This window comes from Zonotrichia leucophrys, chromosome 4A (genome assembly GCF_028769735.1).
Source record: "Zonotrichia leucophrys gambelii isolate GWCS_2022_RI chromosome 4A, RI_Zleu_2.0, whole genome shotgun sequence".
NCBI lineage: Eukaryota > Metazoa > Chordata > Aves > Passeriformes > Passerellidae > Zonotrichia > Zonotrichia leucophrys.
This window is the reverse complement of record NC_088174.1, coordinates 2,417,560-2,430,310: the sequence shown is the minus strand read 5'-3', so window position 1 is coordinate 2,430,310 and position 12,751 is coordinate 2,417,560. Positions and strand designations below refer to the sequence as shown.

General features: G+C 40.2%; 1 protein-coding gene across 1 annotated transcript in view; it reads left to right on the top strand.

Annotated features, from left to right (window-relative positions):
- The window catches only part of ABCB7 (ATP binding cassette subfamily B member 7), a 38,668-nt gene that overhangs the window by 5,057 nt on the left and 20,860 nt on the right, over positions 1 to 12,751 (top strand). The window contains exons 2-4 of the mRNA XM_064713056.1: positions 1,399 to 1,476; positions 2,863 to 2,949; positions 8,399 to 8,518. Of these exons, the coding sequence (XP_064569126.1) occupies positions 1,399 to 1,476; positions 2,863 to 2,949; positions 8,399 to 8,518 (285 nt within the window). The remainder of the gene's footprint in view (positions 1 to 1,398; positions 1,477 to 2,862; positions 2,950 to 8,398; positions 8,519 to 12,751) is intronic.

The following is a 12,751-nucleotide window of genomic DNA, read 5'->3' as shown; positions in this document are numbered from 1 at the left end:
AACATTTCTATGCTGTCCTGTGTATAGATCCCAGCAAACAGTATTTAGCTACTTTCCAATACTGCTGAAACATATTTTTTCCATTATATTTTCTGTTTATGGCACTGTCAACATTCCTGTGGAAAATGTCTTGCTTTAGATGGAATCCTCTGTGCTGGCACAAAGCTGGAGTGCATCTACAGGGAAATGCTTTAGAAATGCAGCTCCTTTGTTTAACCCAGGTCTTGGAAGGATCAGGATGGTTCACCCAGGCCAGTTAGCTCTGCTAAATGCAAAATGTATCATTATCATGTTCACTCTTTCTCTGTATGTAATGTCATTTAATAGAAATATTTGGAATAGCAGGTGCATGTGATAACTTGTGGGGAAATGGTTTTCATTTTCTTTGAAATGACTCATGAAATTATTACTTGAGATATGTCTGAGGAAGAAAAGGATGTTTAAGGCAAAGTATAAAATATACAATGGTGCTGCTCTTTGTCAGGGTTAAAATGACCTTTTTTATGATTAAGTCCTTTTTTTTGCTGTTTGTCCTTTGCCATGGGCTGGTGAGCAGGTGATTGTTGTATGCAGTGAGGGGTAGGGTGAATTCTGTACCAGTGAAAATGAATCCTGAGTGTCAGGGCTGATGTGCACCCTCAGTGCTGACCAGGTCCCTGTGCTTTGCCATGGAGAACTCCCAGCCACTCCCTCTGAGGAAAACAAATGCTCCTTTGAAACTATTTTAGCCCTTTCAAACATAAAAATATGGATTTCTTGGCAAGGTAACACGTGGGGCATGGTGCAGTTGGTGCCAGCTGTGTATTACAGGTTAAGTGCAGTGCAGGGTCTGTGAATATTGCATTTATTGTGTCCTGCTAACCCAAACTTGCTGCCAGCCCTGCTCCACTTCCCTCATGCTCCCAGGGTTGCCAGGCAAAGCTGGAGCTTGGATTTGCCTTCTGGAGACAAAGCATGGCATGAGCTGAGCTGAGAGGAGTTGGGAATGGCAGAAGCTATAAGCATAAAAATAACATTTCTTAATGAAAACCAGGACAAAAGACTGTTTGAAAGAATTCAGGAGACAACCTGGGAGAAAATGAAAATGAGGGGAAAGGGAAAGCTGGGCTTTTGTTGTACAGAAGAAACAAAGTCTGATGAGAGTGGGGATTCAGGGAAGGGAAATGCAGTTCATTGTCACTGAGCAGTTCTGATGTGTGAATGTAATTTATTTTACAGCTGCTCCCCACCAATTTTCTTTTTCTGTGGTCAGTTGTTAAAAAACAAAGCCATCTGCCTTCTTTTCATGTTATGCTTGTTTACATAAACTAGATGAATATTCTCTGAATATGAAGTGCATGTTCTGCATGACTCTGTTTTCATTTCTTTTTTTTTTTTCTTTCCTGTTTTATTCTGTAGATTCCACCAATCTGCAGGCAAGGATCATGGCACAGCCTGGGAGGGAATTATTCAAGACCACTATTGGAGCATTCAGAGGTGGGTATAAATTGTTCTTCCAACTTGCAGGTCATGAGAAACTTAAGCCTTTGCAGCATCTTTCAGTGTAGACTCTTGTTACTTTTATTTATTTTTTTATTTCACTATTTACAGTTCTGAAGTTAAATGGCAACTCATGTTTCTGCCCCTAGAAATCTTCTTGAATCTCTGTTAACTAATGGTAACACAGTAACTTCAAAAAAGAGATCTTAGAAGTGTGGGGGTTTGTGGTGATATTTAGATTCACTTATTAAGGACTGTAGGAAACTGTGAGTTTTCCTTCGATATGTAGGGCTTTATTCCTTCAAAACTGTGCTTAGGTTGTAGAATATTCTCATCAGGATGTCAGGCTCTTGCTGCTGTGAGGTCTGCTTGCCTTAAAACCACTGCAAACACAGGGCAGCTGCAGTTTTTCCTGTTTGTGGAAGAATTGACACATTTCTGAGTAACACACTTGTTAGAATGAAGCTGAGAAATGTGTTTGTCTTGCTTTTTTTTTGTTTTTAATTATAAAATAATAGCCACTTATAGCTGACTTAAGTAGCTAAAATCTTTTGAGGGTCATTGTGACTTCAGAGCATGAAATCTACTTAGATTTGGTTTTTTGATGCTTTGCTTTAAAATGTGAAAAGTGACATTTTGATTTGGGAAACCCTGGGGTCTGCTATCAACCAACATCCATAAAATAAGATTGCTAATGAGCTTTTACATAACTTAAACCTAGAAATTGTCAACATGTAGCAAATCTTTTAAACAAAAAGCAGATTCTTTTTTGAAAAGCTTTAACAGGTCCATTGTTTGTGGCAGGCACTTTGAACTTGGAAAAATGCCTGGTGGTAGTGATTGTTATTTTTTAGTACATCTACATGTATAAATAAATTCAGAAATTTTCCCCAGGGTATCTTGGCCACATGCTAAGAGAAGTGAGCATTTGTTTTTAACAAGCAGGTTCCTTTCCAAACAATGGGATAACATTCCCATTCCCATCCTGGGAGCAAAGACAAGTGGGAAGCAGATTTATCTCATTTTTTGCCCTCAAATAAAGTTACTCTTACATACATGGAGGGAGTATTATTGATTAAATGTGTTCCACTTTACATATAATGTGCCTGAGTATGGTTATCCTCCAAAACCTCAAGGTTTTCCTGTGTTCAGTTCATTTTCAATATTTAAGGATCTGTTATCTTTCTCTCCTGGCTGCTAGGATTATTACATCCCTTTTTTATTATTGTTTTCTTAAGCAAGGTTTTCAGAGGGAGGTGAGATCTTTTATTAAAACAAGTTTAAACTGTTTGATGATGAGGGAGGTAAAACAAGCCAGTAGTTCTTTCTTTTATGTGCCTGTTTCCTGAGGTTCTTGCAAATTAACTTTTCATTTTCACACAGATCCTGCCCAGGTGGCAGCTGATGGAGAAGAGGATGTGTTGGCATGGCCATGCTGGTGGAGGGCTTCACACAGATCCAAAGGAAGGGGTAAAACTTGATCAGTTATTATTGCTTTTTAAATAAAAAATGCTATCAGCTTCCCCAAAAAACCTAAACCTAAAAACTGAAGACCTCAAGCAACAATTTGCCCAAAATTCTCTTGGTAGATATATAAATATTGTAGTAGATACTGTTAAATTGTCAGTGTAGACTTGCTAGCTCTTAAATCACCAAATGTGTGCTAATGGTGTTGAAGGGCTTTATTTATTTTATAAAAATTTTACTGTTACACACAGCCTTGAAAGTGCCCTGGATTGGATTCTCTTGATGGAAAATGTTTCCTTGTCATTCACTGGTGTGTGGATCTTGTTTGTGGCTGATATTTGCCTGGGACTTGGCAGACAGGATGGTGCAAATCAGCTCCTGGGTTTGCATCACTTGGTAAAATCACACTTGGAATGGGAGGGGAGAGAAGCAATTAAATTGTGTTTATTTTTACTTGGAATTAATGGTAATACCTCTATATTTTGACTGTGTTTCTATTCAGGAAGCACATTAAAGTAATGATGATGGTATATGAGGAGAAGCAGGATCTTTTATTAGACCAAATGATTACAATCAGAAAATGAGACAAACTTTTGGTTAAAACAGGACAGTATCAACTGTGTGATTAAAATTGCCAGATCAAAGCTCCTGAGTGTACAGAACTTCCATGCTCTCATTTCCTGGGCACACTTATTTCTGATGCTTTGTGTATTTGCAGAATCATTCTGTGTCAATGGTTATAACTTGTTCAAACCTGGGTGGAATCCTCCCTAAAACTAATGAAGAGCACATTGATGACAAACAATTTCAATTTCAGAACCCAGGTCTTCCAACTTGTTCAAACCTGGGTGGAATCTTCTCTAAAATTAATGAAGAGCACATTGATGACAAACAATTTCAAATTTCAGAACCCAGGTCTTCCAAGTTGTTCAAACCTGGGTGGAATCTTCTCTAAAATTAAAGATTATCTCATTGATTACAAGTTTCAGTTTCAGAATCCAGGTCTTTCAGGGCTGCTCTGCTGGTTTAACTGTTCTGAGGATGTCTCTCCTACAACTCTTTAGCTGTAAAGAAATTGAAGAGTTCAATTTAGGATTTTCTTTCAAGTTGTTATCTGAGAGCTGTCCCTTCATTGCATCCAGACCTGTTTGTGCTACAGGCAGGAGTCAGGAGAGGATTTATAGTTTTATATGTTTTATAGTGAGAGGGAATTTCCTAAGCTTGTTTTAGTGAACATCTCTGATCTTTTCTGCATGAGGCACAGGGGAAAACAAAATAATTCCCTGTCTCCAGTCACAGGTACCAGGGCTCTGCATGTAATGTTAACTTCAGACTCACTTTTAAACCCTCCTTGCAACAGGTGTAAGAGATTTTCAGAGATTTCCTGGGCAAAACAAACTTCAAACCTGAGTCTCCTTCTCTGTTTGACTTATTTAAATTCCAGAGTTTTCTCTGGTCAGAAAGGAAATGGAAGGTTCTGTTTACCACAACACAAATAACCTTAAAGGATGTGGGATGTTCCTTAATGCTAAAACTCACTAGCAGTATGTTATCCAAAAATTTTGATGCCAGATGATATTTTTTTCATTTGCTGGCAGTGTAAAATTCCATTGGCATTCTCCCTTCAGCCTCCACTTGCAGCTATTCCTGTACAAATCAATCCCTTAACTCCTTTATTGCAATAAATGCAGCTGAAACTGTTTCATACAGGCCATGGTCAGTTGAGGCTGTTGTCTAACCAAACAAATAGCAGCTGTCCAGGGAAAAGCAGCAAGGACCAGCTGTGGAAAAGGTGAAATGTGTGAGGAGTGGAAAAAACCTGGTTAACACTGGAATTTGCCAGGAATTTCTCAGCAAAACTGAAGGGAAGGAGAAGCTCTGCTGCTCCCAGTGCAGCTCCTGTATCTCATGTGTGCTGTGTCGCAGACATTTTTTCATAGAAATCTTTTCTTTCACATTTGTCCATCTTCTGGGAAGCAGAGCCCCAGAAGAAGAATGTAAACAATTGTTATCAGCTGCTGTGAAATGTAGCAGGTGCCCCTGTGATTGGCTCATCTTCCATGTGTACCATTAAAGGCCAATCACAGGAGCAGCTCAGGGACAGATTCTTTAGACACAAAACTTTGTTATTCATTCTTTCTATTTTATTCTTAGCTTAGCAGCTCTCTGTAACTTCTTTTTCTTTTTAGTATAGTTATAATGTATTATATCTCATATATCAATAAATCAAGCCTTCTGATCAAGAAACAAGATTCTTGTCCTTCTCTCACCACAGTGACCGTCTAAGGTCACTGTAATAGTGCTGCACTTGTATTCAGTGGGTACAAATACTGGCACCCCATTCACTGCATTTTTCCCCTCTGGGATTATACTTTTAGGAGCACTGCAGGTGAGAGATCTGTCAGCTCTATTACACCTTTCCCTGTTGCAGATATTTTCTGACACACCAGGCTGTTTATTCTGACTTTGGGAGTGACATTTTAAATTGCTCCTTTTACAGCACTGAGCCCTAAGGATGAGCACAGAGTGCAGGGCACATTACCTTCTCTGCTAAAGAAAACTTACACTTTTTAACATTCCAAAATAACTTTTACAGCAGTGGCTGCTGTGCTGAGAGCAGAACTGATCTTTACCAGCTTTGGGGGATTTTTTGGTGCTGGTTGGGGGAATAACCTCCAGGTTATTCCTCCAGTTATTCCTCCAGGTTATTAACCTCCAGGTTAATATCTGCAGGGGGAGAAAGCTGTGCTGGTACAATGGAAGGGATGATGGAGCTGCCTGAGGGAGCACCCAGGGAGCCAGAATTGTGTCTTTCTCTCTTCATCAGCACTGACAGCTTAAATTCCAGTCCAACTCCCACTTTCCTGTGTCCCACTTGTGACAGCTCATCATCCTGGCACAGCCTTTACCCACCAAGTGACAGGGGCAGCCCAGGGAGTGCCCTGCAGTGCTCCATAACCATGGAGATGGTGAGGAGGAATTATGGCTTTCTTTTTTTTCCCCTCTTTAGGTATTTTAAAGGGTCCAGAACCTGGATGGGATGAGTAGAAGGGGCAGGAAGTTGGTCAGTGGTCATCCTTTTGCAAATAACCTTCAGTATTGCACAGTGTATTTTAAAACCAGAGGAAGAGGCTTTCCTTCTTTGCTCCTTGCTGTATAATATTTTTCCTTCCATTCCTGTAGAAATAGACCTGTAAAGAAAATGCAAACCATTACTACCATTTAAAAGGAGGTGAAATAAATTCATCTCTTAACCTTTTTATGTACCTCAGAGAATCAAAAAAGGGCCTGAGTCCATTGAACAGATTGCTCATTTGAATTCTTAATGTTGCCACTTGCATATTTAAACAGTTTTTTAACTCATGTTTCTGTACAACAGTAACATTTATTTCATGGTAAACTTTGATGTAATATGTGTGCATTTTGCACCCTTTGATATTTCTTCTTGTTCCTTTGCAAGGCCTTTGGCAAGTGAGTGGCTGCCTCCTGACTCTTTTCTAAATGGATTTGCTTCTGTCACCCTTCAGAGCCATGAAAAAAGGAAATAGATTCCTTGTTTGCAGCCAATATATTTTGTTCCTTTTAATAGGTTTTCTGTGCAAAGTCTGCCTAGCCAATAGCAACATATAATTAGAACTGCCCTGATTGCACTTTTGTATCTTTTGTGTTAATGTGGTACCAATTTTTTTTAACTTCCTTTTAACCTGTAAGTGGTGATCAAAGATATTTTCCACATGTTTGAACTGCTTTTTATGCATATCCTGGGCTCAAATGGAAAGATTCACGTATATGCTGCAGCAGTATCTCCATTTTTAAGTGGGTAGGACACAACAGAGGCACTTTTGCATCCTCTCTCCACTGACAAATCTTCCATATAGCCATTTTTTAAAAGTCCTTTGAAATGTGCTTATCCTGTGTAATGTTCCAATACATTTGCACTGACATTTGATGACAAAATGCCTTGGTTTTGCTTGAAGCTGGGACTAGAAAAACTGAGATGAATTTCCTGGTGCTTTTAAAAGCTTACCTTTATAGGATTGGCTTCCCTGGTTGCCTCAGCAATTTTACCTTTTAACAGACCTCTCCTTTCTTCCTTATTCACCCCAGACCTTAACAGAGAATTTCTTTTCTAATTTGCTTTATCCTCACACAGTAAGATTTATTATAATACTCCCCCTTCCTACTGACTTCTGTCACAAGAGTCATCTTTGAAAGGTGTGCACTAAATTTTTGTTTCTCTCCCTCCTCCCCACTACAAAATATTGCCTGAAAAGGGGAGATAGCTGCCCTTGCTGCCCTCCTTTCTCTCAGATAACCCTGGTGTCTTTCAAGTTAACCCCAGTGTAGCCAGCACAGAAAAATGAGTTGTTCTCAATTAGGAAACGTGGTTTAGGCTGCAGATAATTCAGTTTGGGAGTTCAGTGTTATTATCAGAAGTGTCAGTGATAAACATCTGTCCATCCAAAAAATAATTCACCAAAAAACCCAACAAAATAAAAAAAAATACAGCAGCCAAACCCAACAACAGAAAAATAATCCCAAAGGAAAACTTAAACACTAAAAGAAAAAGTAATGTTTTTCAAGCTGTCTTGTTAAATGGATTGTGCTCTTACTTAGAGCAAAAATTCAGATTTGGAGGAGAAGCTATTTTAAGAATTTACTTAAAATTGACAGCATCATTTAAAGGTCAAAACTTGAGGTTGTGTCTAGATCTCGTTCTGTTTATTGCAAATACAAGTTTTTCTCATGTTACTTTGTTAGGGAGCAAAAACCTGAGCATGAAATGTGTGCAAATTCTCCAACTTCTTATTGTAACTCTAGGAGTTCAAGCTAGGGCCACCTGTAGCAGATCTTGCTGAATCCCCTCACCAAAAACAAACCTTAAACACTGCTCAGTGATATTGAACATGGTGCTTATCCTGGGTAATGCTCCAATGCATCTGCAGTGACATTTGGTGACAAAATGCCAGCACATGGCCATGTACATCTTGTCAGCCTGATTATCCATGGCAGGGAATGTTCTCCAAACTATTGATGTTTATTGGGGACCTTTCAGGCTTCCTTCTTGCCTTAGTTATTTTGTTCATTTGTTAATTTTTTTGCATTTCTCTCCTGCTATTTTAAAGCATCTTCCAAAAGAGAAGTAGCAAGCCCTTGACTTTTGTACAGCAATCTTGAGGAGATAAAAGAGAAGGGTCAGTGAAGTGTTTAAAGATGGGGAATTGTGGTTTTTTCTGTGTTCCAGGTGCTCAGGAGAACATGGAACATTTTAATGGCATGTCATGGACATGAACAGCTCAAGGTGGAAGCTTTTAGGTTTATAGGCAGTGCTGGTCTTAGGCACGTCAAGTGTCTGTTTCCTACCAAATAAAATACAGAAGTGATCCAACTGTATGAAATTCATTATTTACAGTTCTTTGACTTGCTTACAGTTATTTTACTTCTCCCCCAGCTGAAGGAGATTGATGCCAAGAAGATCATCAGGGCCATGCTGTCGTACGTGTGGCCCCGGGACCGGCCCGACCTGCGCGCCAGGGTCGCCCTTTCCCTGGGCTTCCTGGCCAGTGCCAAGGTAAGGGCAGAAACTCTCCCAGCTGCTGCTCATCTGTGCAAGGAATCATTTGCTTTGCTGGTATTTAAAGGCTTTTATGCTATTAAGGTGTCTGGGTTTGCATATATGGGAAATGATGATTGGATTTCAGAACAGAGTATACCTGCAGGGAATACCCATGTGCAGGTTTAGGGAGGTGATGATGACAACTAGAATTTTTGTTTCCCTGGATTTCATTAGTTTAGCCCAGGATTTTCCATTTTTGGTTAACTTTTTACTTCAGAAATTACAAGAAATGGGAGTTAAAGGCTGTTCTTCTCTCCTTGTGTGGTGCTGTCAGACAGGATTTCTTCAAGGCTCTGTGCCCATTCTCAGCCCTGAATGTGATCAATGTGGTGGTGCCTGTTCACAGGTCTTGCTGTGCTGTGGAAAGGGATTTGAGCTCCACTCTGTTGATATTTCTCTATGAGATAACAGAGGAATTAATTGTTTTGGAGACTCCTCTGGTGTCCTATATGGCCTTTTGTATTTTGTATAACCTTTTGTATTTAACAACCCTGCTTCCATTCAAATGATTTTCACGTAGTCTTTGATTATGAAATGGAAGATTGCTCTTACTTTTATTTCATTATGTGAAAGGATCTATATTCTTACCTGCAACAACATTAGTGTTTATTTGTTCTTTCAAAGAATTTGGAATGCAAAACTGTTCTGCAGATTAAAAGGGGATAGAATTCAAATTCCATGCAAACCTTGCAGAAATAGTTCAGAAGAGAAAATGTTAGCTTCCTTTTGCTTTAAATAAAAAAAAAAGAAATATTTGATTGCAAAACACTGGGAGGAAGTTTTGTGAATTCCATTGAGACATACAGCTCAGCTGGGTTGCTTTTAAGTACAGCAATTTTAACCAAACATAAAGCTAATATTAGCACTCAGCACCATTGCCATGTTATGAAAAGAGAGAAGAGACAAATTTCAGCTCTGTAGGTGTTAAAAGAGGAGTGCTTGGGAGAGAAATGTGCTCATTTCTGTGAGCTGGAGCTGGTCTACAGTGCTTTCTCAAGGGGTTTTTATCTCTCAGGTACTTGTGGGTACTGGCTCCAGCAGATCCTTGGGTTGTGCTGCAGCTCAGGATGTTGTGATAATGCAGGTGATGACATGCAGGATGTGGCTGGACTGTGCAAGTGAGCTTCCCCCTTTGGGCAAAACACACAGCAATGCTTTCCACTGCATTTTAAAACTCTCCTCAAAATGCAGATGCCTTGAGGTTTTGTGATGTGCATCTACCAGGTGGAAATGAAAATTATTCTCACTCACTTCCTTTTTAAAGACTTTTATTAGTAATGTTAATAATAATCTGAAGGCAATTTTTTAAATGCTTGAAGGATTTTTTCCTGTTCTTCTCCCCCTTTTCCTATTCTCTAATTTGTATTGTTATATGGATATGATGGAGAATGTGAATCCAGCCTCTAATCCTGCATGTGGCAGCACTGTACTTTGCCTTTCAGAAGTCTTATTAATGCTTCAAGCAGCTTTTTGGGATGTTAAGAAAACAAAATTGGTGACCAGGATACCTTGACTCTTGCAAATAGCTCTGTATTTGGTGTAAAAAAGAGCTGTTATATTTCTACTATATAGAAAGAGAGAGATGTTTCCCCATCAGAAAATCATTTAACTCTTTGGGGAAGTAATTGATGTTTGGGTCTCAAGTGTTCTCTTAAGTTTCCCACTCTATATTTGTACAAGGCAGCCCAGAAGCCCTGATGTCCAGGGCAGAGTCTCAGAAGAAAAGCAGAAAACCTGGTGAGCTTTGCCCAGGTTTTAGGAGATGCTTGTTAAAGCAGAAGTGTTTTGTGAGAATGTTTGTTTGGGCAAACAAGGATTTCATTGGGAAAACACACAGCAAGCTCTCTATGGAAAATAAATATCAAAAATTTTATGGATGTCTTCTAGCTGTTTTTTATTTTGTTCTGTCATTGCAAAGCTGTGTTGGATAACTTCAAATTAAGGAGTTAGCCCTCATCTGAGGAGCTGTGCTCACTCTTCCTTTGTGGGAAGAACTTTTCTTGAATTGCATCATACTTTACACATTCTGTGTGTGTGTGTCAGTGTGACACAAGTGATGTGCAATAGTTTATTCCAGAGCTGTGGTGAGTCTGTCACATCTTTGAGCCCTGAACATCTGCTGCCCTTGCAGAGCACACAAAGGGTCACTTTGTGTCCGGTTATCTCGGCTGTTTGAAGGGCCTGGAAAGGCCCGGGGTGGCCTTGGGGCAGCCGCGTATCGAAGGACGAGAAGAGGCTTCAGTTCTTCTTTCGGTTTTTATGTTTATTAATTGTTTATCTAAAAGATTTTCTTTCAGCCCGACAGAGCTCTGCTCAGCAGCCAGCCATGAGCACACTGTGCTGCCCTCCGGGCAGTCACCTATCTTTATACCCATGGTTACGTGTACAATATTTATCATTTTTCCCCAATACCATTTATTCTTATTACTCGGTGCACTCTCAGTAATAACCAATCCAAAGTGCCACCGTGGCCACAGAAGATGGAGGAGAAGAGAGAAGAAGAAGAAGGACAGGACACACCCCAATTCCTCCATCTTACTTCTCTAAACCCCCCTGTACAGAAATCCTAAACCCTGTGTTTCACCCTCTAATTAACCAATCCCTTCACCATTCACCCCGGTGAACCCTCCTTCCTTGTCGTCTCCTGTGTAGGGTCAAAGTGCAGCCACCAGACACTTCTGGAACATTCCAGGACTCCCGAGCCCCCCAAGGTGGTCTCGGTGGCTCGGCACCTCAGGACTGAGATCCTGAGATCCGACAACTTTGTCCTGGAGAAAATGCAGCACAAAGTGGTTTACCTGTGTCTTTCCTGCTCCATGTGCAATTGTGTGTGCTTTCCTCATGATCCCATGTGGGAGCCCTTTGTTCTGAGGTTAATTACAATGCACTCCACAGACCACACAAACTGTTTGGTAAAGTTTTTCTGCTATATCATTGTGTCAGCACAGGAACACCAGCATCTTTTTCTCCTCACTGCAGTCCTGATTTCTTTGTTCACCATGGAGCAAAGTGAATTCTATGTCTGAAGGATTTACATCCTTAGTGTGGATTTTATCTAAAGGCTCCTCGTTCTGAGGGGTTTGCATAGAGAACTGGATGGTCATGATGGCTGCTGCAAGTCACCTTCCCCCAAAAGAAACACTTCTGTCAACCCTGTGGCCAATTCCTTCTGAGTTGGACAAAAGATTTTCAGTTTTATGAATTTACAGCATTAGATTTCCAGTTAAAATACAGTGGTTGTAAGGTGGCTTCAGTTTTATTCTGTGAGAACTCCAAGGAATCACAGAGGACAGGTAGGTTATGAAATTCTCAGCTATGGGGAAAAAATGTAAGGACTATACCCCCAGTTTCATTTGGTTACTTACAAAACAGCTGGAGTTCATTTCTCCTTGTGCTGCTGCTTGAGAAATAATTTGTCTCTTTAAATCTTGCAGTTCAGTAAAATTCACTTTCAAAACAAAAGCCAGTTTGTGTGCAGTTACTGAAGAGCCTGCAGTTACAATCTGTCTTGACTCCTTTTGTGGGGCCCAGTTGCCTGTCATTGAACAAATTATTGTGATTTTTGGTTCCTTTTTGTCTCCACATAACTGCCAGTGGTATTGTGAGCCTTCAAAGCAAGCTGTTAGGATGGCTTTTTATGACAGGATGGAGTCTGCTCCAGGGCTAGTGAGGTCTTTTCTTCCTTGCAAGATGTGTTGTATTATTATGACACACTTGAAATTTTTACCTTAAATATTTATAGCCTATCTGGATGTGTGTACATGATCTGAAGGATGCAAGAGGAAGGCAGGTGAGAGGAGTGAGTACACAGGGAAAATCTGTGTTTTCAGACATTGCTCAGCTTCTGCATATCTGCATTTTCTTTTTCCATGTTTTCCCACCTTTTTTTGGCTTCTCTACTGGTGATTGTACAGCAAATGCTTCCTTACTTTTCTGGTTTTTTTCCCTTTTTCTTCTGTGGCACAAGGAGAAAAGTGCTGAGGCTTCTGAGGAGCTGGATTAACCACATGAATATGACAAAATCACTTGTCACCTCTGTCAGCCTGCAATGGGTTTTGGCCTCCTGGTCACAGAGCAGGCATGTGTTATTCATGAGGCAAAGAATTCTTTCAGACTCTCTGCATTTCTCCTGACTGCTAATTCCATCAGTTTCAGAGCAGGAATGGCTGGCTGAGGAGGCAGGACACA